The 21,927-nt window shown below is 39.3% G+C and overlaps 3 protein-coding genes across 6 annotated transcripts; 2 read left to right on the top strand and 1 right to left on the bottom strand.

Annotated features, from left to right (window-relative positions):
• The first annotated feature begins 514 nt into the window (after positions 1-514).
• On the top strand, positions 515-14,253 carry LOC110858560 (mucin-2). 3 transcript variants are annotated; one of them, XM_035858660.1, is made up of 14 exons: positions 515-796; positions 7,717-7,824; positions 8,531-8,759; positions 8,827-9,157; positions 9,227-10,410; positions 10,486-10,560; positions 10,636-11,041; positions 11,137-11,202; positions 11,266-11,292; positions 11,361-11,738; positions 11,804-12,007; positions 12,092-12,520; positions 12,951-13,074; positions 13,352-13,493. In XM_035858660.1, exons 1-13 carry the CDS (start codon positions 793-795, stop codon positions 13,029-13,031), a joined length of 3,522 nt encoding a protein of 1,173 aa, XP_035714553.1. In that variant the 5' UTR covers positions 515-792; the 3' UTR covers positions 13,032-13,074; positions 13,352-13,493. The 3 variants fall into 3 exon arrangements, with proteins under 3 accessions (XP_035714553.1, XP_021963068.1, XP_035714552.1); XM_022107376.2 differs by lacking the exon at positions 12,951-13,074 and having other exon boundaries at positions 13,352-14,253; XM_035858659.1 differs by lacking the exons at positions 12,951-13,074; positions 13,352-13,493 and adding an exon at positions 12,660-12,772.
• A 1,025-nt stretch (positions 14,254-15,278) lies between these two features.
• Positions 15,279-18,007, top strand: LOC110858399. 2 transcript variants are annotated; one of them, XM_022107169.2, is made up of 11 exons: positions 15,279-15,700; positions 15,775-15,849; positions 15,924-16,004; positions 16,108-16,189; positions 16,264-16,445; positions 16,512-16,665; positions 16,727-16,971; positions 17,047-17,104; positions 17,250-17,323; positions 17,402-17,485; positions 17,562-18,007. In XM_022107169.2, the coding sequence occupies exons 1-11, from the start codon at positions 15,517-15,519 to the stop codon at positions 17,621-17,623; spliced, it is 1,281 nt and encodes a 426-aa protein (XP_021962861.1). In that variant the 5' UTR covers positions 15,279-15,516; the 3' UTR covers positions 17,624-18,007. The 2 variants fall into 2 exon arrangements, with proteins under 2 accessions (XP_021962861.1, XP_021962863.1); XM_022107171.2 differs by having other exon boundaries at positions 15,280-15,700; positions 15,778-15,849.
• LOC110858398 (isocitrate lyase) lies at positions 17,845-20,280 on the bottom strand. Its single transcript, XM_022107168.2, has 5 exons — positions 20,053-20,280; positions 19,625-19,960; positions 19,462-19,547; positions 18,650-19,382; positions 17,845-18,589 (listed from the first exon to the last, which is right to left on the bottom strand). The coding sequence occupies exons 2-5, from the start codon at positions 19,949-19,951 to the stop codon at positions 18,284-18,286; spliced, it is 1,452 nt and encodes a 483-aa protein (XP_021962860.1). The 5' UTR covers positions 19,952-19,960; positions 20,053-20,280; the 3' UTR covers positions 17,845-18,283.
• Between the last annotated feature and the right edge of the window lie 1,647 nt (positions 20,281-21,927).

Below are 21,927 nucleotides of genomic sequence, written 5' to 3'. Positions count from 1 at the left end.
CTTATGTGTTATGGCCAGTCTCATCTTCACTCTCTGACTCATCACTAGATCACAAACAACAGCCAACCTGCTACTTATGTACTTACTACGGACGGACGGACGTTGAAGTTCAAGTTCATGCATCATGCTCGTATGTACATATGTGCCTTTCTCAAGCCTGGTTTCATTGCAAAAATTCGCAAACCACTTCAACATATCCATTTACGTATGGCACTTACTTCTTCTTCTTGCACCTGACTTTGTATTGTATCATCTTCTTCATACATACATCCCACAACCCTCTTTCTTCACATTCTTAACATTAGCTGAGGTTAAGGTTTGCACTGCATGGACGTGTCTATAAGCCATGGATGATTTCACATTTTATACCTTTGCGAATTCTGATCTGATCTTGTGCAATGTTGATGATATGATGATGTGATGTAATTTTGCATGCATTGTGGCTACACATACTATTCTTGTATGTATGAGTGCGAAATATAATATGGTCACTTTGAAACGGGCACTTTCAGTTGCCAATCAATCGGATTCGGAACATATTACAGTCTGTCTGCTGGGGAGCTGATTTTGGCAATCAGGAAAAATTGAGACGATTCGATCCTTGGCCAAATTGAGACTTTTTACTGATTTATTATTATTCGTAGTGACATTTTGTTCTTGAATTTGCATATAAGTGCTAAAATATAAAACATTCTGTGAAAGCACGAAACAAGGTGCGATACATATTTATTGAGAAATACGTTAGGAAATATTAAGAAGAATTGTGTCCCTGTGGACAGGAAGACCTGCAAAATGAGTAAGTACAAATATTCCGTAATTTCTTGTGAAATTAGGAAATCTAATGCTGACCTTAAATTTTTTTATAAAATATATCATTGATATTAGCACAGTTATTTCATAATGCGAGTACTCGCTTAATCCTTGTTTAGCATGTGTGGCATGTACTCACATGGGTCGAACTTTCTTTCTTTCTTTCATGATTGACACGGGATGACAATGATGGATTGCCGTGTGTAATCCTATTCTTTGCGTATGGTTCTTAATTTCATCTCCTGCTCAATCATGTACACACTCATTCAGCGATTTAGTGATAATAGCATTTCTCGTCAGTAATGAAATTATGTATGTAGCTGCAGAGATTGAGTGCAAAATAACTGCATATCAATCAGGCCATCCATTCATACGTACGTACATGCAGTGTTGTTGCGTTGCATTAATAACACAATAATAATAATGTAGTCATCAATAAAATCACAATAAGTGTCAAGATCAGGAAGATTCACACACTGATCTGATGATCAATTGATGCTTTCTCCATTCCATTATTACGAAGAAACTGTAAATATATTCTTCCTGTGTATATACAAATAAGTACATGCACACAAATGTAAATATATTCTCCCACGTCGTCACTTGCCATTTTTTAGCACTGTACTTGTCATTAAATTGGCACTAATGGTGAATGTCAGATAATGGATGGAGAGAGGTACATGACCAACTTGACATGAAGACAAATGAGAAAACCACGACTATGGAGTTTGAAGTTCGATTGAATCGTGTCATAATAATTATTGCCCGGAATGAGATGTAATTATCGAGGAAATGGCATCACATATAACGGAGAGCAGTCGTTCCGGAATGGTAATCCAATAATAAACATTGTACAAACAAACACGCTAATAATCTATCTTGCCAAATTAGTGGACTTATTGTGTTTGAATTTGCGTATGTACATATCTTGTCCCGACTGCAACTGTAATTAGTATGGAACAGAATCCATTTCCGCGTGTGCATATTAATATTCGACAAGTTTACAATTAAGGTTAAACTAAGAAACATTATTGCATAATCATGTGTTCAAAACGGAAGAAAAAGTACGTACGTACCTTATATTTAGGTACTCATTTTCTATGCAAATTTGCGAAAATCATTTTTGCATGAAATCGTAAAATGGTGGTTAATCATCACCCATTAAGGGAATCGGAGTCTCATAATTTCACCCTGTAGGTACACCAATCAGTCTTTATTCTCATCGCCCGAATGAAATCAAGTTCATCAAATACTCATTCACTACTTAAGGGCGTGTTTGAGAAGGATAAGTTCATGTCTAAAAATCATACAAGTTTGACGCTGTATGTACTAGAAATTCTAGTTTGATTATTGCTTCTTGTAAACTTTGGATAAATTCTTCTACAAAGCAATTAAAATTTAACTAGCTTAACACGACCGAATTTTATGATTCCAAGTCTAATTAGATATTTGCTCCAATACTCGTCTTCGCAAGTAATCACAATAAAAATGTACATTGTATACATACAAATCCATCCAACAAGGAAGTGTGCGTATTGTAGTTTGGTACCTTTTCACTAGGATATTCATAATATGACATGTGATTCGTTTCGGTAGTCGACACGCAATCAAAATGCTGTCTCGTTATTCAATTCATCATCTTCTTACTCATGTCATCAAACTGTTGTACAGTAGTCAATCTCAGGCTCATTTAAGTCTGTAATGTAGATGTGGTCATGAATTTTTCAATCGTTGAAAAGTTTACTTTCATGCAAAATAAATGCCTTATTTTCTTTAGATCATAGAAAAAGTGTATCATTTTATAAAGCTGAGTTGAGTATACATAAATATTTCACTTTTACAGTGTGCCCATAGTAGAAATGCGTACATAGTATTTGCTTATACAGCTTTTACCAGAAATTGGCAAGAATTTGCTCCACCTTACTTTTCCTATTGTTCACCTTGATTTAGAGAGACAATCAAATCAACAGCTCGTATGAATGTATGACCTTCCACTTTGTCAATCCGCGTGTGGTAGTGGTGGTGAAAAACCCCTTCGTATTTTAATCTTAACGCTTTTTCAATTGAATAAACTAATGAAATGCCCACCACAATAAACAACTTCATGCATATCTATGCATTCGTACCAAAAAAACAATCTGAAAGAATTTAAAACTACTGCCCACACGTCATACGATACCTAAACATCTTGAAGCTCAAGTGTTGCTTGGTACTAGTTTCAGCTAGCTAGCAAAATGTGATTGCGTCGAGCGAGACCTTAAGTATAATCCGGTCCCTGCCTGGACTGAGTGAATAAATTTGATATAAAACGCAATAAAATTTCAAAAGTCCCGTTCCTAATGGTTAACTCATCTGGTCAACAATAAAGTCAGCGAGCTCTTGCCAAAAGCGAAACTAAACTGGATTGATTTATGTCCCTGCTTCTTGCTCTTTCCTGTCCAAAGTCGTCGTCGTCGTCGTCGCGTCTTGCATAAATACTTTTCATGCAGATTTGGCTTCTCATTTAAAGAAATGCGAGTTGGTTGGCATAATAATATGGCGTTTGTACGTGTAATCAGCTAGAGTTTACACGAGAGTAAAGCTGAAGTGCGTAAATGAGACCAGTGGCCGCGGAAGCTGTGGGGACATTAACATTGTAAGATAAGGGAGGGAGGGGTTTGTATAGCATGGGCAGATGATGGGGACACCGAATAACCGTGGGAACACTGTCCACACGCTTCCGCGGCCATCGAATGAGACAGAATTAAGTGAAACGAATATTTATCAGCAGGTCTTTTGCTTGCTTGCAAGATAAGGAAAGTAATAGGACAAGTACTTCTCACTGATAGTTCAAGTCCATCCAATAACAACATGCACACAAACTCATTAACAACTCTTGGAACTTTTGCGAGATCAGGATTTCGTTGTCCTCGTATTTGCACACAGTTTCTGAGAAAAGACAAATATTTAATGTTAACCCAAACATCATCGTCAACCTTTGTTTCAGGCAGGCAGCATGCAACCAGAGGTACCTGACCTGCCGGTGATAGTAACGTAAATAAATATGAAAGAAACGGTGATGCTGTCGTTAACTTTATTATTGAGACCAGCTCATACCAGCAGGCAACAAAGAACGATTAATTAGTAAAGGAGGTGGATATGTGTCCACACTCGCGAGAAAAATTCCGATCTTGTTGTGAACAAATATCTAGCAAAACAAGGCACGCTACTAAAAAATTCAGGGATGAATCATTTTGTTATTGTATTTTGCAATATCATAAATAAATAGTTGACCAGTCCGAATGCAAGCAAGCACAGTTTCGTCGAAAACTTGGCAGAGTTTAAAGTCATCATATTTTATTTAAGTGTCTGAGGAGATGAGACAAACAAATTGAATTGAAATTACTAAAAATTATGGTGACTCAAATGGAAATCCGGGGGTATTTGAAACATCAAGTGGTAAAGATCATCATCAGTACGCCATTCGTGTCTTAATCGATCTAAAGATCGTTTACGGAGACCACTTGGCGTTTCCCCAGAATTAGGGATTGTTCAATTCCTAATAATAATAAGATTCACCACCCGAGTTAATTTATGCATTTGCATGCCGACTGAGTTTATTTTTGGTCGTGTTGAGTGTCCCGTTGATATTTATGAATGGCTTTTATTATGACTAATGGAGAACTAATTCAATTTGGGTGTTGACCTGTGTAGACGATATTGTTGGCGTTATTTAACTTCTAGCAGCACGATACCGGTGGTGCAAAACATGTTATGGACTTTGCTAATTTTCACTTAGGTGTCAATAATCTGACGGTAAATTGTCAGATCATTTTATTCACCTCGCAAATCATGCCTATTATTTAATATAATTTGTATTCTAATATAATATATGTACTTCTTGAATGAAATCAAGTTAAACATGTCAAAATGAATCTCAAAATGTGAGAAAATTGGCAATTATCTTATTTAATGAAGAGCGAAACTGAATAACCGGACAGATTTACAACTGTAATAAAATGCACAGGCATCAAAAGCCTAACGAGACAGGCGGATCGATAGGTGGTCTAATAAGAAGAGCAAAAATTGGGGATTTAATTGCACAAAAATGTTCCTCCGATATGTTTGACACCAGCTTATGAAACCAACTCCAACTTGTAAATATGCATGTAGTGCTTGGTTAATAAAGTGGATTTCGATGATAAGGAATAAGTCGATGAACAAAATATTGTTATTTGTGAAATCAATCGAAAGATTTGTTTGTACGTGGATTCTGAGTCTTCCCATAGCTTATGAGGTTGTCAGTTTGATATCGGCCATTTAATTAAATCCTTGAGTAAAAGTTGTTCTACAGGATTAATGGACTTCTCGTGTTTATGCTGATTAGTTGTAGGATTCATTTCCCTATATTTTTACATTTCTTGGTTGATTTCTGGCCTGGCGTTGTCCGGAGGATTCAGGTTTTTTTGTGCGAAAATGATTAGGAAACAACTAGCAGAAATATTCGTTTTGGTACAGGAGAAAGCTTGTATAAATCTTGAATAAGTCGTTCATATCGGATATTAACCTTTGTTTATCTCATTATAATTATCACGGTTGGTTTCATAATACATATTCCCTCCCTGGCTGGCTGGCTGTGCGTATGTACATACGTGTACCTGTCGTGAGCACAGATAAGATAATTCCAATTTTTAAAATGCTGACGCCTTTTTTTGCTAACTGACTTTCACACATGTTACAGACATGTGATCCTTCTGTTTAATTGCTTATTTCGATCCGAGGGTAGTTCAGTCAGCCGTTCAACAATGTCAATTTATGCAATTAATGCGAGTGTCAAGTCAATTCTGGACTGGATTTTAACAATGAGATCCTCAATTCAATGGTCAGGTTCAGTGCACCACAACAGTGTGACTGTTCACTAACTATTGTCGTTTATTATATCAGAGGAAGAGACACAACAAATTAGGTCCCACCGTCCTCATTAAAATGCAAATGTACATTTGAACAATTAAGATATGCAGTTTTCTCAGCCACCAACCAACTCGCCCAGCCCACTAAAAGAGAGACAAATGCCCACTGCATTAGAACAATGGACAATGCAGTCTTTTTATTTATTAGATTGGATTAATAAGGGGTTTGGTTTGATCAACTAAGTCTTTTAATCGTAATGCTCCTCATCAAACAGGACTTTTGTCTGGATATAAATATGTATGAATGAACGAATAAAGTTCCTTGACTCTTCTGCTAAAAGGATTAACTTTTAATTTCCACACCTATTTGCATATACATATTTAGAGTCGGGTAATATGATAATTGTCTAGGGTCTTGGGTGATCAAATTGGGATTTTTTTGGGGGTTGGGGATTAGCAGCAATTTTAAAATGGGACAATCAGTTCATTGTTGTCTCATATGTATTTGTATGGACCTTGAATATTTCTATTCCTCTGTTCATAAAATAGTGTATGCATGCACTAAGGACGCGAATTATGATGTCTACCGAGTTACCTACACCGTCTCTCCATAAACTTTCCTGCATCGGCACTTAACGTCACTTATTGTTACGTCAGGCAGGTCACTGCACTGCATTATTTATGTAGCTCCATATAGATAACGGTCTTCTTCCCACTCCGCCGTCGAGGAGTCGATAAGCAAGAATTATCATAATTTGACACGGGGAAAAAATTGCCAGCTACTGAAACCTACCACCAACAAAGTGCATTATTTATTACAACATTCTATCATTCTACACTTTTATGTAATATTGTTAACGATACGGAGCAAAATATCTGTAAATCCAGTCTTGTCCGATATAAGGCAATTTCGTAACAAGTTGGACAACACATGTATTTAGTAAGTGGAAAATAACGCCGTAAAATGTAATGACCAGCCTTCTAAGGTTATCTCGTATTAAATTTTTATGACTGCTGCAAATTCCAGGTGAAAAAATGTACCTTGTTAATCATAATTTTGCACATGCAACATTTTCCTTCCGCTGTAAACGCTGATTGTTGTGTTCTACTAACAAGTTCAAATTATAAAGGAAACAGCTACATACGATATTGAAAGACGCGTTGTTTTGTCGGTAAATTCTGAATGGGGCACTTTACCAATTAATTAAGCCGTCTTAATAAAACCAACTGGTTGGCAAAACTCATTAATCTCAACATTGTGTGGAATACACTTCCTAAAAAAACTCACGCAGTTGATCACCCTTGGTGGCAACATTTTTATTGTATGACTGACTACTGCTGACTGCTTGACAGGGATAATCAACTTTAGTCAGAATGACCATTGACCCATCCATCTGTCCGTGGCAAAAGAATTCTCTTTGTGCAAGACAAAAAGAACGACGGAGAATTATAAGAGAATTATACAGCGATAGAAAAAAACATTAATAAATGTGCTCTCTCCTCCCTTGAGAAGAATAAAATGCCGACTTTTCATTAAACAAAATTTTGAAAATTACTACATATAACGTACTTATAAACACTTCTGAGAAATAAAATGCTACATATGTATGCACGTCAGAAATTACAGAATTTATAGACACAAGCTTTTATTCACGTCAAATTGGTGGTTGGTTGTTGTAAATATGTGGGAGGATTAGCAGGGTTTTGACCATTATGTCACTCGCTTGGCTCACTCTCGCCTTGACCATGACCATTTATGTAAAGCCTTGCGTTGGGCAAAGCTAAAGCAGTTGAAACACGACTTTGTCATTTGACTGCACCACTGGAATGATTGCATTGCATATGGAATTTATGAATGGTATTGGGAGGTGGGGTGTGATGCATGCGGTGAGTTTGCCGTGGTGGTCCGTACTATCTTTTGATTTAGGCGTAATTATAGTAATTAGAATTTTTATAGGAGGAAGGTGCTTCGTCACCAGTAAATAAGTAATTGTCGTAATTAAACAATCAATTGCAGGGTGTCGTACTTGGAGCTGCTTTGAGTTCCTCCTGGTCGCCGGGGTCATAGGACTCGTCATTGCAGATGCAATTCCTCCCAATTCTAATCCGGAGGATAAAGTGATACGTGAGTTTAATGTTAATTTGGAATTTATAAGTCGTACTCTTAATAATGACAAGCACTAAATACTAACCTGACAAGTGGAATGACATCCAACTTGTCTTGTACCTTGTTCGATAACTGCCTAATGATTCGTGACGGTAATCCGGCCTTCGTACATATTTTATAACAAATCATGTTTTTTGATTTGGAAAATGACATTTCTGTCGATCGACAGCAGAGGGTAAAACTTTACAATAGGTATCAGCAACTAAGTATGTACTCGTATGCAAATTAGTAATCAGACTTACTGGAAGGTATGTACATACAACAGGGGTGTGGACAATTTAAATTGTTCACCCCTTCGCTAATATTTAAATCCTCGAGACATGTGTCAGTACGTTGCTTTATGCGAGCAAATTTACATGACGAATGAGGATTAAAGTGTCAAAGTTAAAACAATAACGCTTCTGAATTTATGATTGGGATCGATTGGAACAGTCACGTAGAGCAATTACACGAGTATTTGTACATGAATTAAACCCGTATTGGCTCAAGAACTGCCAATCAGTAAATCTCTAGTCAAAAGGATTTAATAGAACCAGAAATGAATAACATGCATGATTTCTCTAATGTTTGATTGAGTGGAAGAAGATTAGGAGCACAACACCATGAAGTATTTTGTTTTTTCCTTGTTCGTTCATCATTTAATACATATTTTTATGACTTCCAGCCAAACATAGGCGAGTGCGTGGGTCGAGAAAGTTCAAACGAGAAACGCAAGACTGCAAGGAACCCGGATTTTTCTCAAGTTCTATAGACTGTCGCCATTTCTATCGCTGCGTAGAAGTGGAACAGGACAATGCGTTGGATGGAACGATGACGTCGTACTCGTCGTCACCTCCCATTTATAAGAAATATTATTATGAATGCGCTCCCGGAACGATTTTTGACCCCACATTGTAATCATTTAAATACTATTTATTGAAGGGTAAACTTTGAGGACTAATTTTTTAACGTTTGGGACAGGTCGCAATGTAACTATCCAGAAAATGTGAACCCTAAACCGTCCTGTTACAAGGAACCAGCCCCAGCAGCTGCTCCCCCTGCAGTTTCAGACGATCCGTCGAAACCTTGCGACAAGGACAAGGAACAGACTGGCGCACAGACTGGACAGCAACCTGGAGGAGGAAGTCACCAACCTGGAAGCGGAGGTCACCATCCACCACCACCATCCACTGATGGAGAAAACAAATGCACGTCTGAGGGATTTTTTGGGGATGAGGAAAACTGTAAAGCGTTCTATCGATGTGTAGCCAAGGAAGATGGGACTTTCAGTATTTACTACTTTGATTGTGCTGTAAGTGCAAGGATTATTATGTACAAAGTGGAATAAAATGAGGCATTTTGAGACAATGATGTTTTACAGCCAGGAACTGTGTTCGATCAAGCAATCGGAAATTGTAACCATCCATGGGCATTGGACCCTTCTTCAAAATGCTATGAACCTTCGAGCAATAATGAAATTGGGGGTGGTGATGGTAGTGATGGAGGAAATCATCATCAGACTCCAGCACCGGCGACGCAAAGGCCTCCAGCAACTCAAAGGCCCCCAGCGACCCAACGACCTCCAGCGACTCAAAGGCCCCCAGCGACCCAAAGGCCTCCAGCGACCCAACGACCTCCAGCGACACAACCCCCAGCGACCCAACGACCTCCAGCGACTCAAAGGCCCCCAGCGACACAACCTCCAGCGACCCAACGACCTCCAGCGACTCAAAGACCCCCAGCGACCCAAAGGCCTCCAGTGACTCAACGACCTTCAGTCACACAACGACCTCCAGCGACACAAACGCCCGCACCAGATAACCATAATGAAGGGACGGATCATAATCATGAAGATGGAAAACCCTGCGACCACGATAAGCCTAAGCCAACTCCAAAACCAACACCTAAACCCACGACGCCAAAACCAACTACGACACAACCTCCAAAACCAGCAACAGGACCAGATTGCAACCACACTCAACCAATCTCAGAAGGAGGGCCTGATGGGAGCGGAGCATCTTCGGGCGAATGCACTTCTGAAGGGTTTCATCCTCACCCCACCGATTGTACAAAGTTCTTCAGATGCGTCGACTTTGGAAAGGAAAGTCTCACCAAGTTTGACTTTGACTGCGGACCTGGCACCGTTTATGACCCAGACTTGACCACTTGCAATCATCCGTGGGCCGTAAACCCCAACTCGCCGTGCTACCAAGGGAACAATAATGGTGGAGGGAGCAATAATGGTGGTGGTGGCGGTAGCGGAGGAGCTGGAGGAAGTGAAACAGATAATGGAACAGACCATGAAGTGCCCTCTGACAATACTCCGGGGGGAAGTGGAGGTCAGAACCAACAAGGCGGTGGAGGAGGCGGCAGCGGAGATGGTAACAATAAGCCATCGCAACCTTCAACTTCCCGACCTCAACCGTCGACCAGGCCTCCAACATCGAAACCGGACCAGCAAAAACCTCCCGCAGGCTCAACGACGCAACGACCCCCTTCATCCTCACAGACCTGCACGCAAGAAGGCTTCTACCCAGTTCCAAATGACTGCACTCGTTTCTACAGGTTCTAATCTTTAGTTTTATACATTTTATGAATTTGATGTAAATTTTACTAAATATTTATAAATTTGTGTTGCAGATGTGTCAATTTTGATGGGTCCTTTACCAAGTTTGATTTCGAATGTGGCCCCGGAACCATGTATCATCCAGACTTGTAGGCTTATTACTTATTATACAAATTAATAATTTGCACCTCTTGTGAAACAATAAACACCATCATAAATTTCAGAGTGACTTGCGTCCATCCATGGCAAATGCCTGCTGGCAGCCCATGCCGACCTGATCAGGGTACCTCGGAAGGAGGCAGTGGAAGTGGAGGCACCGGTGGTGGTGATGGTGGAAACAACAATGGTGGTGGTTCAGGATCCGGTGGCCAACAAACTACGCCAGACTCGACCAAACCATGCGATAAAGATAACAGCACCTCTCCAGTTGCCACTCCCACGGACGCCCCACGACCCACACCAGCACCGACGACGACTGCCCCTCCCACGACGACACAACCGCCCACGACTACTCAGGCAGTTACAGAATCAACCACGCCGGGAGACGAATCCGAGTCTGACGACTGCAAAAACCCAGTAATTGGCTGCTCTTCCGCTGGCTTTTTTGGTCATCCGACCGACTGTAAAAAGGTACATGCAAAAACTTTTTCTCGTCCTAAATAAGGTGTCTTAATGAAAAACACCATAATATGCAATCAGTATAATAACTCCTTTTCTTTTTGCAGTTTTACCGTTGCGTCGATTTCCATCAAACAGGAGAACGATACACAATCTTCCACTTTGACTGTGGGGTAAGTCTAATTAACACGAAAATTTTAATTATACAATTAATTTTTAACTTAATTTCATTCCAGGAAGGAACTATTTTCGATGAATCATTGGTAAGTTATTTTTTTCCTATTGCCATGAATTTTTTCTAGATTTCATATCTCATTTCAATCAATTCCAGAGCGTGTGCAACCATCCATGGGCCGTCCAACCACCGCCTCCATGCTCGAAATGTTCCGGTTCTAAGAACACCACGAAACCAGATTGTACTCAGACCGCGACCCCACCAGCACATTTGGAATCCGAATCGCCGACCCAATCGACCACCGAAATTCCTACCACGCAAGGATCCACTCAACAAACTACCGAAGTGACCACCCAACAATCCACCACGCCCCAATCAGAGTTCGAAACCGAGCCAACCACACCGGCAACCACAGCGACGACGATGACCACTGCGGAAGCAATTATACAAACGACGACCATGTGTCCAACCTACGTTTCTGAGACCACGGGGACAACAATTACTACAACTCCGATCACAATGACGACACCAATGGTTAGAAAATTACAAAATAATTAAATGTAGCAATTAAATTAATCAACCTTGATTATTGTTTAAAGGAAACCACAACGTATAAGCCCACTACGGTCCCTACTACAACAACCATGCCCACAACTACAACAATGGCAACGACGACAACAATGGCGACCACCACGACAATGGAGACGACTACAACAACACCCACAACGACGACGACGGTACCCACAACGACAACGACGGAACCAACGACGACGACGACAATGGCAACCACCACCACGACAGAGGTACACAAATTCATTCATTAGTGGCACACTGACTTGGTCTCGTAAGAAATTGTAACATTTGTCACCATAATATGTGCAAAATAGGCCACGACAACCACCATGATGCCCACGACGACCACCACCACGACGACTGAAGCACCCACCACGACCACCGAGCCCCCAGAAATTCCCGACTTTTTAATTAATTGCCGCGGAGGCAGCACTTCCCAACCACTTCGACCTCATCCACTCGATTGTACAAAATTCTACACGTGCAACTGGATCGAGGGCGCGTTCGTCGTTAAGGTTGAGAAATGTAAAGATGACAAAGTCTTTGTTCAAGATAAGCAAGAATGCATAGAAGCGAGCAAAGCACCCGAATGCAAAAATGAGACAATTGCCACAACGGAAGAATCCGAACTTCGGAGATGTGAACAAGTAATTGAGAATCACAGGAGGAACAAACCCTTCGTGATGGATCCCAAACCACAATTTGGTACACAAACACCAAGATATCCTCCACCTAATAATGGCGTAAGTTTTGATCCATAACAATTTAGGGCATTGTAAAAAAAACATGATTTTATTTAAGCAAATGATCGTCTTTAAAAATTTGACAATTTTTTAAAAATTTTGTTAAATGGAATATGTTTGTATATACGAATCTATACAGGATTTTGGAGGTGCAAAGTTAACCCACGTGGATAATGTGGATATTCGAGACCTTCATAACCCTTCATTTTTACATGCAAATTCTACCATGATAACACCCCTCGCCTAAAAAAACTACTCCACCCACCACCCTCCCTCCTTGCCCCACACCCATTAATGTAAATATTCTCTCTAAAAAAGCAACCAAAAGCACAAATACTCACTCAATTCCGTTCAAGCTGACCTGATCTGGATGAAATTTGTAAATAATGTGTAAGCCAAATAACTCTTCTTTGTAACCTTTGTATTTCAGAGCCTTGCCACAACTTCTACAACTCCTCAGTCAGCCATCGTCGACTATGGCGATGAGGACATAACTGTGATTCCTTCGTAGAATTATTGAACCCGTAGAATTGCCACCCACCCTTAATTAAAATGTATACAATGCATGTTTTGTATGATTTTCTAATTTAAATGCGTAATGTAATTACACAGCGTTACGGCAGCTTCTTTTTTGCTTTCTAACAAAAATTCGTACTTTCAACTTTGTAAATAAGTGAACAATTTATTTTGATAACAGCATTCTTTGTCTTGAAAATTATTTGCATGCACGCCTGATAATTTTGCATGAAAATAATAAGCATGTCATACATATTTACTTAAAAATTATACATTTCAAATTTTAATTACTAAAACTGTTAATTTAATTTGCAGACCAAGTTCATCAACTCTGACAATTCGTGCCCCGGGGAAGGAATTTACGGCGTGCCTGGTGACTGTGTCAGGTTCTACAAATGTGTCAAAAACAGGGGCGGTGTTATCATAAATTTACTCATGAAATGCCCAACATTTTATAAATTCTACAATGGGAAATGTATGAAAGAATCGACCATGCAAAAAATAGGTGTCTCTTGTGTGAGTGAAGAAAGAAGTCGTAGTTTAGAAGAGGAATTCAGCCTCACGACGGACGACGGCTTACCTGTAATTCACTTCAACCCCGAACTTATAGAAGGATCTGAGTCACTCATATAATTAAATTAGTAATTGGAATTGGACTTAAGTGGATTTAAATTGATGACGATGACGATAAAATGCATGAAAGTTTGTATTCTTTTACATGATTTTCATTCACATAGAGCTTTTTACACTTGAGATTTTGATCAATACTCTTTTTTGTTTTGATGTCCCATAAAAAAGTCATAAATTTCAAATACATTCAGAAACCAAAATAAGGGGAAGAGTCATTCTTAACGTGCCAATAATTATATGTCAATGTTTCTAATTGTTTTTTAACTGATTTCTATGTTGGGGAAAGTTTTTAAGTGATGATAAATAAGTAAGTACTTTCCTATTTCTCGGTGGTGAGAGTAGTAGTAATTAAGTAAATAAATAATAATGGTGCCTGTTTTCTATTCTATGTACTAATACGTATGGGAATAATTAATTAATTATGCATGAAATATCTCTCATGCAATGTGAATACTTTTTTAAGGGGGAATAAATGCTACTTGAAACATTTTAAGCCTAGTTTTTAGCAATAGCGTACTGTTTTATACAAATAGGTAGCCCAAATTCAGCAATAAAATGAATTTCTATTCAGTTGACGTTATTATTTACAGAATTTGTCACGTCTTTTCTTTTTGTTCTTGTTAATTTATTTGTCAAAATGTGTCAAAAACCACCCAAGACACAGGGGAAAAACCATTCGAGAGCTGAATTGCCCACTTATCTTGGCGTCGTCGTCGAGTGAAAGAGATGTCACCAAACAGCCAACAATCAAATGCTTAATACCAATTTTTGAAACTCTCTCAAGCGAAGAGAAATCTGCCCAGGACTAAAAACACACACGACGTCACGTAAAATACGATTCATTCATGCCTTCGAGAATTGGACTTTAGTGTGTCAACAGAGATCGGAATGAGAGCAAAGAAATCCGATATTGAAAGGATGCGGATGAGACGGCAGAAAATTTTGCTGATTGTCATCTCAAATCTTTTCATTTCATCCAATTTGCATACGAAGCAGCATTGTTCGTCATGCAGGGAAGGAAATGGTGATATGAAGCCTGAGTAAATAAATAAATCGTGCCATAGTTAGCAGCAGCAGTGAAGCCATGAACTTTGCATTTTGTTGCATTTAATCCATACTCCTCATCATTTATAGACGGAGGAGACACATTGACATAAAAGTTTTGCTTGGTCGTCGTGATCACTCCATTCTTGTGAAGATAATCTCTTCATACATAAATAGCGACTCAGAACTGGGCCTTTGTCCCTCAATTAAATGATCCAACCGTATGCAAGTAATGCAACCAACGCGCACTAAGGAGTGAGTGAGTGATGATGTGATGTGATACAAATCTTGAAATTTATTAATAGGCACATGCATTTAGAGACGTCTTGTAAAAGTCGATCATTTTGGTTGAGGGAGCAGTGGGTGGGAAAAGAGGATAAGAAGATGGCAGTATTACATGCCATGTATTTGCATATGTAGGATTGACCTCCGAGGGTGGGTCAATGAAAGCGACGTATGTACGTGGACATTATCAGTCTTCGTTACTTAAGTGCTTAAGTTTATCATCTTTACAATTCGAAATTTTTGAAACAAGGTCACAATATAAAAAGTCTCCGTCCGGGATCCGGTCCTCTCATTCAACAGTCAACGCCACAATAGTCACCACGCACGTGTAATTCCGGCAAATTTTGCAAATCTTTTGCAAATGGACGAACGCATCGGTATTTAATAATCTCAAGTTGTACGGGGACAGTGTGAAATAGGGAAAGTTTGATACGCTTTTTTTAGGAATTTTTTGTACACTTTTGTGAGAAAATTGGTGCAAATAAATAACTTTACGACAGAGAGTTGTTGCTAGCTTCAGAATGCGATCAAAGGACCGAGTGATCCTTGCGTCGTTTCTTTGCATTGGTATTTTTCTCGTTTTTGTTGGAGGGTCGCATGGGTCAGCCATCATCGAGGGGGGACGAAGAAGTGTCAGTGAGCTACAAGATGAACTCGAACTTGCGGAAAAGTTTCAAACTGTGACTGGAATCAGGGATCCAAAATGTAAGAAATCAATTTTTAGGGTGAAGGGGAGAATTTAATTTGAGAGATTTGTTATTATATCTGCGTTTAATTAGCAGTTATATCAATGCTGATGATGATACGCTTACAAAATAATCCATGCCAAGCTGAAACTGGGGGAAATGGGACATGTTAGTAGAATATTTTTTGTTTCATAATATTAAATGTATGCGTAGGCCACAAATAAAAATAAAATCTTTAAAAGGTTATCCAAGAAATCAGTGTCAATCTCTGGGAGGAACATCTTCTGGAACTTGCGCGTCCGGATTTGGAGTTTGTTGCACCTGTGCGTATAAATAAAGAGCTTTATGTAGATAAACATTCTCAAAGTTTCTATAAAAAAAATTATCTGAAATCACATTATTTTTATCTTTTTTAAAAATCACCAGTCCAAAAGTCTTGTAACTCTGAAACTAATCAGAACGTGACCTACTTTGTGAATCCTGAGTGGCCCGGAACTTTTGATGGGAGGTAAGTTGTCTTGTAATTAATAGTTTCATCCAGCTAAAATTTGCTTATTTTTTCCTACTTATCATTAATTTTAGTGTCGAATGTCCGATTACGGTGCAAAAAGTGGACTCGAATATTTGCCAATACCGATTGGACTTTGAAGAGTTCAGTTTAGCTCAACCCGAACCAGTTGACCACATTTGTGAGTCTGACGTTTTCGTCGTCGCGGGTGGTCGACCTGTTCCACCAATCTGCGGAGAAAATGGGGGCCAACACAGTAAGTGAATGCACGAAAAATCTACATAACACAATTCTAAAAAATGCTGACCCCTATATATTTAAGTGTACATTGATGCCGGTCCATCCTCGGGAAACATAAAGATCAACATTGTCACGAGTGGAGACTCTTTTGCGCGTCGTTGGCGAATAAAAATCTCCCAAGTTCAATGCAACGCTCAATATCGTGCCAGTGATTCCTGTCTCCAGCATCACACTGGGTAAGCACGCTAAAAAATATATTTTTGTGGAGACCTGTTTTACATTTTCTTTATTTTACAGGATGAGTGGGCGAATAAAGAGCTTCAATTACGGTGATCCACAAACAGTCGGTCCAGAATTCGGGATGCAACTGTCCGCTCAAGAATACTCGATCTGCATTCGGGCGGAAGAAGGATTCTGCGGGATTGTTTATGTCCCTTGCAAGGATTCAGCCGAACCAAGAGAAGCTTTCGTGATTTCATCAACTTCACAAAATAGTTCGGCCCCACAAAGAACAATGTCAGGAGCGGAACAATGTCCATCAGGTAACAGAACAATCTGGGCAGGAATTACGTAAAAATTTTGGTTTTTAAACTCAAGTTTAACATCTTTAATTACAGACTGGTTGGGAATTTCATGTGCCACTGACACCGGGAGGGAAATGCAGACTGATGGAAGGTAATCTACAGTCAATTCCTTTTAACTAATAGTAATTTTGTAAAAACACAAAATGCAAATTTTAATTTAACTTAATTATGATTGCTCGTTTCACCTAAGAAAATGGTTTTAAGATATTTTTAAAATACCTTTTGTATCTCCACAGTTCATGCGTGGACCGCATTTGCGGAGGCACCTTCACCAGCTTGTCTGGATCAACTTCTCATGCCCCCGTTTATTGTATGGCTATTATATTATTATGAATTACTTATCCTAAAATTTTTCCAACTAATGATTATCTTGTGATTAATTTAACAGCGTTCAGTCGTCCATTCACGGTCAAAGTACATTTCAACGACTTTGAGATGTCTGATCCAAGGGCTCCCGACCAAATGAATCGCGGTAATTTTTACTACTTAGCAATCCAATGTTTAAAATGAGCTTGACCTTTGACCTCTTCTGACCTGACTGTTTTCAGGATTTTGTCTCGATTACGTGCAGCAAAGCTGTCCTCAGAGTGGAAAGCGTTCTTTTGATTGATTGCCAGTCTCGCTACACTAGTTTTTTTTTATTCGAAAGTAATTTTATAACTTATGAATTATTTTATTAATTATTTACCATTCAAGTGTACCATTTTTATCCTGCGCTATTATGACCAAAACGAAATCTTAAATTATTTTGAAAGATGACCGACCAAAATGACGAGCAATATACTTAGCAAATGAAATATTACGCATTATGTAATTTGCAATATACATTAATTAAATTAAGAGTAATTAACTTTATTCATTCCATTAAAACTAAAATTAATCGCAAACAAACAAATTAAAATTAATATCAATACCTCAAAAAATATGTACATCACGGCATACCAAGTCTGAATAATTTGTGAAGGGGGAATTAAATTATCAGCAGAAAAATCAATAATCAAAACTTACAATGCCATTTATGGATAAAATTAATAATAAATTATCATGTAATACTAAAATTGCAAACTTTCTAAAATAATAAATATGTATAAAAAATACTCATTACGAATAAAGACATTATACAAGATTCTGTAAATGAAACAATTCAAAAAGCGTAAAATATAAACCTTCACGAACGAGATATAAGTACTATTTAAAAATTTTTAGGGTTGCATAATTCACGATCGATTACCATACGAAATATTTTTCGAAAGCTAATCCGGCATGATGATTAGTGTGCGGCAGCAGCAACTTTTTGTCCAACCTGTTGTCCTTTTTCTGGGACAAACTGAGCCTCTTCGGTGGACCCTTTGAGTGCCGTGGTTGAGCTGAGACCTTGTTGGACGACCTGAGTAACCGTGTCAAAATATCCAGTACCCACTTCTCGTTGATGTTTGACGGCAGAAAATCCGAAATCAGCAGCAGCAAACTCTTTCTCTTGCAAGTCGACAAACGCTGGCATTCCTCCCCTCGAGTAATTATAGGCAAGATCAAACATTCCATAGTTGAGTGAATGAAATCCGGCCAAAGTGATGAACTAATTCAGAACAGAAATTATGAAAGTTTCTTAAATTTTCCATAAAAAATAGTTTCCTACCTGGTACTTGTAGCCCATTGCAGCAATTTGTTCTTGGAACTTTTCAATGTCCTGATCCGCCAAATTCTTCCTCCAGTTAAAAGAAGGCGAGCAGTTGTAGGCCAACATCTTTCCGGGAAAGTCTGCATGAACGGCTTCAGCAAAGGCTTTGGCATACGCGAGGTTGGGCGTGGCCGTTTCACACCAAATAAGGTCAGCAACCGGAGCGTATGCCAGAGCTCGTGAGATGCTCTGGTCTAACCCAGGATTTGTCCTGTAGAATCCTTCCGGCGTTCTTTCTCCAGTCAGGAACGGTCGGTCGTTGGGGTCAACATCGCTCGTGATGAGGTTGGCAGCTTGAGCGTCCGTTCTGGCGATGAGAACGGTGTTGACTCCCATCGAGTCGGCGGCCAGTCGGGCAGCAACGAGTTTGTCGACAGCTTCTCGAGTGGGGACGAGGACTTTGCCGCCCATGTGACCACATTTCTTGGCGGATGCAAGCTGATCTTCGAAATGTACTCCGGCCGCGCCAGCCTCGATCATGCCTTTCATAAGCTCAAAGGCGTTCAGGACTCCTCCAAAACCTGCTTCAGCATCAGCCACGAGGGGAACAAACCAGTCGGAGACGGGAGATGGGGAAGCGTTTTCGACCTGTTCGGCGTAATGGAGTTGGTCTGCGCGTTGGAGGGTGCGGTTAATTTTGGCAACTAGAGAGGGGACAGAGTTTGCTGGGTAGAGGGATTGGTCAGGGTACCTAAAATCAGTAGAATCAGGTATAAAATTCGCAATTTTCACTAAATATTTGCATATGCAATTATACTGCTTTTGCTTACATGGACCCGGACTCATTCGCATCAGCAGCTACTTGCCATCCTGATACATAGACCGATTCTAATCCAGCTTTCACCTGTTGCATGGCCTAATAAAAAACTTTTGTTAATGTCGAATTCAAAATAAAATTGTAGAAATTTACGACTTCCTAATAAGTTTTCTTACTTGATTTCCGGTAACAGCTCCGAGCGAGCGGATGAATGGTCTCTTATGCAAAAGACTCCACAGACGGTCGGCCCCACGTTTGGCCAAGGTGTACTCAATGTCGACCGAACCCCGGATTCTTTCCACGTCCTCGGGGGTGTAACACCTCGTGATGCCTCTCCATCTCGGATTTTCCTTCCAGTCGCGACCCGTGCGTGCAATCCTCTCGATGGCGAGTTGACTAAGGGCGGGGGTCGCGGTGGGGGTGGTGGTGCTCAGGGGACGAATTGCTTGCAAAACTCCTCCCATCATGACCTTCTTCACTCCGATTTCTCCAGTTTTCAACATTATGAATTTCTGTCATACAAAACCCTTTGTTAAGCGATTATCTCATTAAGAATGACGGGGCTATGTGAGTCTCAAATTATGCAATCACCCAATTTACTTACCCGTTAATTAGTTTACTTTGACTGACACAAATGATGATAAATGATGATACGTGTTCCACTTTTATGTATGACTACAATCAGGTTAGAATAGCTTCTTACTGTTAAGTCAGACTTGTTGAAACAATGGTAAATAAATTGTGTGCGCGATTAGTTAGTGATTCTCGTTAGCAAAGTGTTCGAGTATTGAAACAGAACTGAGGTGGTTGGCTTTGAGGACCGACGCTTTTTGAACTTTTTCCTTGATGACGTCGTCTCGAGACTTTAAACCCTATCGACGACCCACAATGGACTGCTTAGGATAGGCAGGCAAACGTGTTTTCATACGAATAAGCATAGTGGTTAAACAAAAATCGTCAACATTGATGCTGCTGCGTGCCTTCTTACACACTCCTCACCCACCATTCAACATTATGTACACGGGTGGATTGGATATTGGATTATGCATTCATGTAACAACTAGAAGGTGGAAGAAGAATTGGTCCAGCAGTCCACTAAATAAACTGCATCAGTGGACTTTCTCTATTTAATACGTACCGTCTCCATTCAATTCATAACAAGTTGTTGGTATTATTCATCGTCAGAGGTCTTTTTGCCGTAGAGTTGGACTTTGCCCCATTTATTTGGTATTCCAAATCACTGCTCGATATGGATGGAAGTTGGACCCTGAACTGTTCCTTTTTTCGTAAAAGTTTGCGTACGCATCAACAACAATCCAGTTACAGACAGACAGAGTTCAGATGAAAACAATATCCTCGTCATATGACAAGCCAAATAACAACAATACATTCTTATCTCCCTGCCTGCCTGCGTGCCACTCCTCCAAAATATTTTTCTTGGAATTTATTTATTGGTTGGTGAGAAAACATTGGGGGATTGCATACATTGCACATCACGGCATGTGATTCATTTTGAGAAAAATTCATGATTTTTCCATGAATATTTCAACGATATACACTGTTTTCTTGGGGACACGAGTTTCGCGTCATCAATTAACACTGATCACATCACGGGGTCTTCTCCTCCATGAGTATTAATAATTAATTATGGCTTGCATAAACAAACAGCGATGTTTGCCTGGAATGAACTAGATTGGACTTTGGTCTGACTCCAATGACACTTTATTCATTATTCTGTATTGATTTTATTGATGCATGAGCCAATTTTTTGCAGCAGTTTCCTCCTGACATTTGAAGAATTTCCTTAAAATAGTGGATGGAATATCCATATTTTTTATTAGAGGGAGATGTCATGTCATGCGCTTAAATTAATTAATAGAAGCATTAAATTGTTAAAAAATCATGGAGGTTTTTTATCATTCTTTCAGTAGCGTGGGTCCATTTATGTGTGAATGTTAGTCTCAATTTATTGCATGACCTAGATCCAAATTGCATTGGTACATTGTAAATTGTGGGTATGCAAATAAGCATAACCATTTGTCTCCGTCTCCAAATATTACCAGCCACAGTTGGTTGGGAACAGTTTATGTTTCTGGTATTAACTGGTAATTTCAGGACTATAATTTTGAATAGGGCTTATAAAATAATGGGTTTTAGTTATAATGACCTTATGGAATATTACAAGACGTTACGAAACAATAAAAACCATTCGTTTCTTGAAGGATTCCGATATGTAATTCTGAATGCGGTGCGATTATCAATAAGGAAATGTCGGTGTTATTTATATTTATTTTAGTGAATTGACAAAAGTGATCCACATTGGACGGATAAGAATGATGACATCTTATGCATTTATTGTAACATGGAAGTCAATAGTCGCTAATTTTAAGTACAGTCAATCCTCTTATTCTTACTTTAATCTCAACAAATATGCGTTATAACTAATTTACTAGAGTGAAATAAATACATATAAATATTC

The sequence above is a fragment of the Folsomia candida genome, unplaced genomic scaffold (genome assembly GCF_002217175.1).
Source record: "Folsomia candida strain VU population unplaced genomic scaffold, ASM221717v1 Fcan01_Sc021, whole genome shotgun sequence".
Taxonomy (NCBI): domain Eukaryota; kingdom Metazoa; phylum Arthropoda; class Collembola; order Entomobryomorpha; family Isotomidae; genus Folsomia; species Folsomia candida.
This window is presented reverse-complemented; position numbering and strand designations above follow the sequence as displayed.

Bases quoted from the DNA above. Each gene is read 5' to 3' on its own strand.
- LOC110858560 (XM_022107376.2), top strand. The intron at 10,411-10,485 runs GTTCTAATCTTT...TTTGTGTTGCAG, and splicing joins GACTGCACTCGTTTCTACAG to ATGTGTCAATTTTGATGGGT. The intron at 11,739-11,803 runs GTTAGAAAATTA...TATTGTTTAAAG, and splicing joins TCACAATGACGACACCAATG to GAAACCACAACGTATAAGCC.
- LOC110858399 (XM_022107169.2), top strand. From the start codon at position 15,517: ATGCGATCAAAGGACCGAGTGATCCTTGCGTCGTTTCTTTGCATTGGT. The intron at 15,701-15,774 runs GTAAGAAATCAA...GCGTTTAATTAG, and splicing joins TGGAATCAGGGATCCAAAAT to CAGTTATATCAATGCTGATG. The intron at 16,005-16,107 runs GTGCGTATAAAT...AAAAATCACCAG, and splicing joins ATTTGGAGTTTGTTGCACCT to TCCAAAAGTCTTGTAACTCT.
- LOC110858398 (XM_022107168.2), bottom strand. From the start codon at position 19,951: ATGTTGAAAACTGGAGAAATCGGAGTGAAGAAGGTCATGATGGGAGGA. The intron at 19,548-19,624 runs GTAAGAAAACTT...GTTTTTTATTAG, and splicing joins GAGCTGTTACCGGAAATCAA to GCCATGCAACAGGTGAAAGC. The intron at 19,383-19,461 runs GTAAGCAAAAGC...TACTGATTTTAG, and splicing joins GCGAATGAGTCCGGGTCCAT to GTACCCTGACCAATCCCTCT.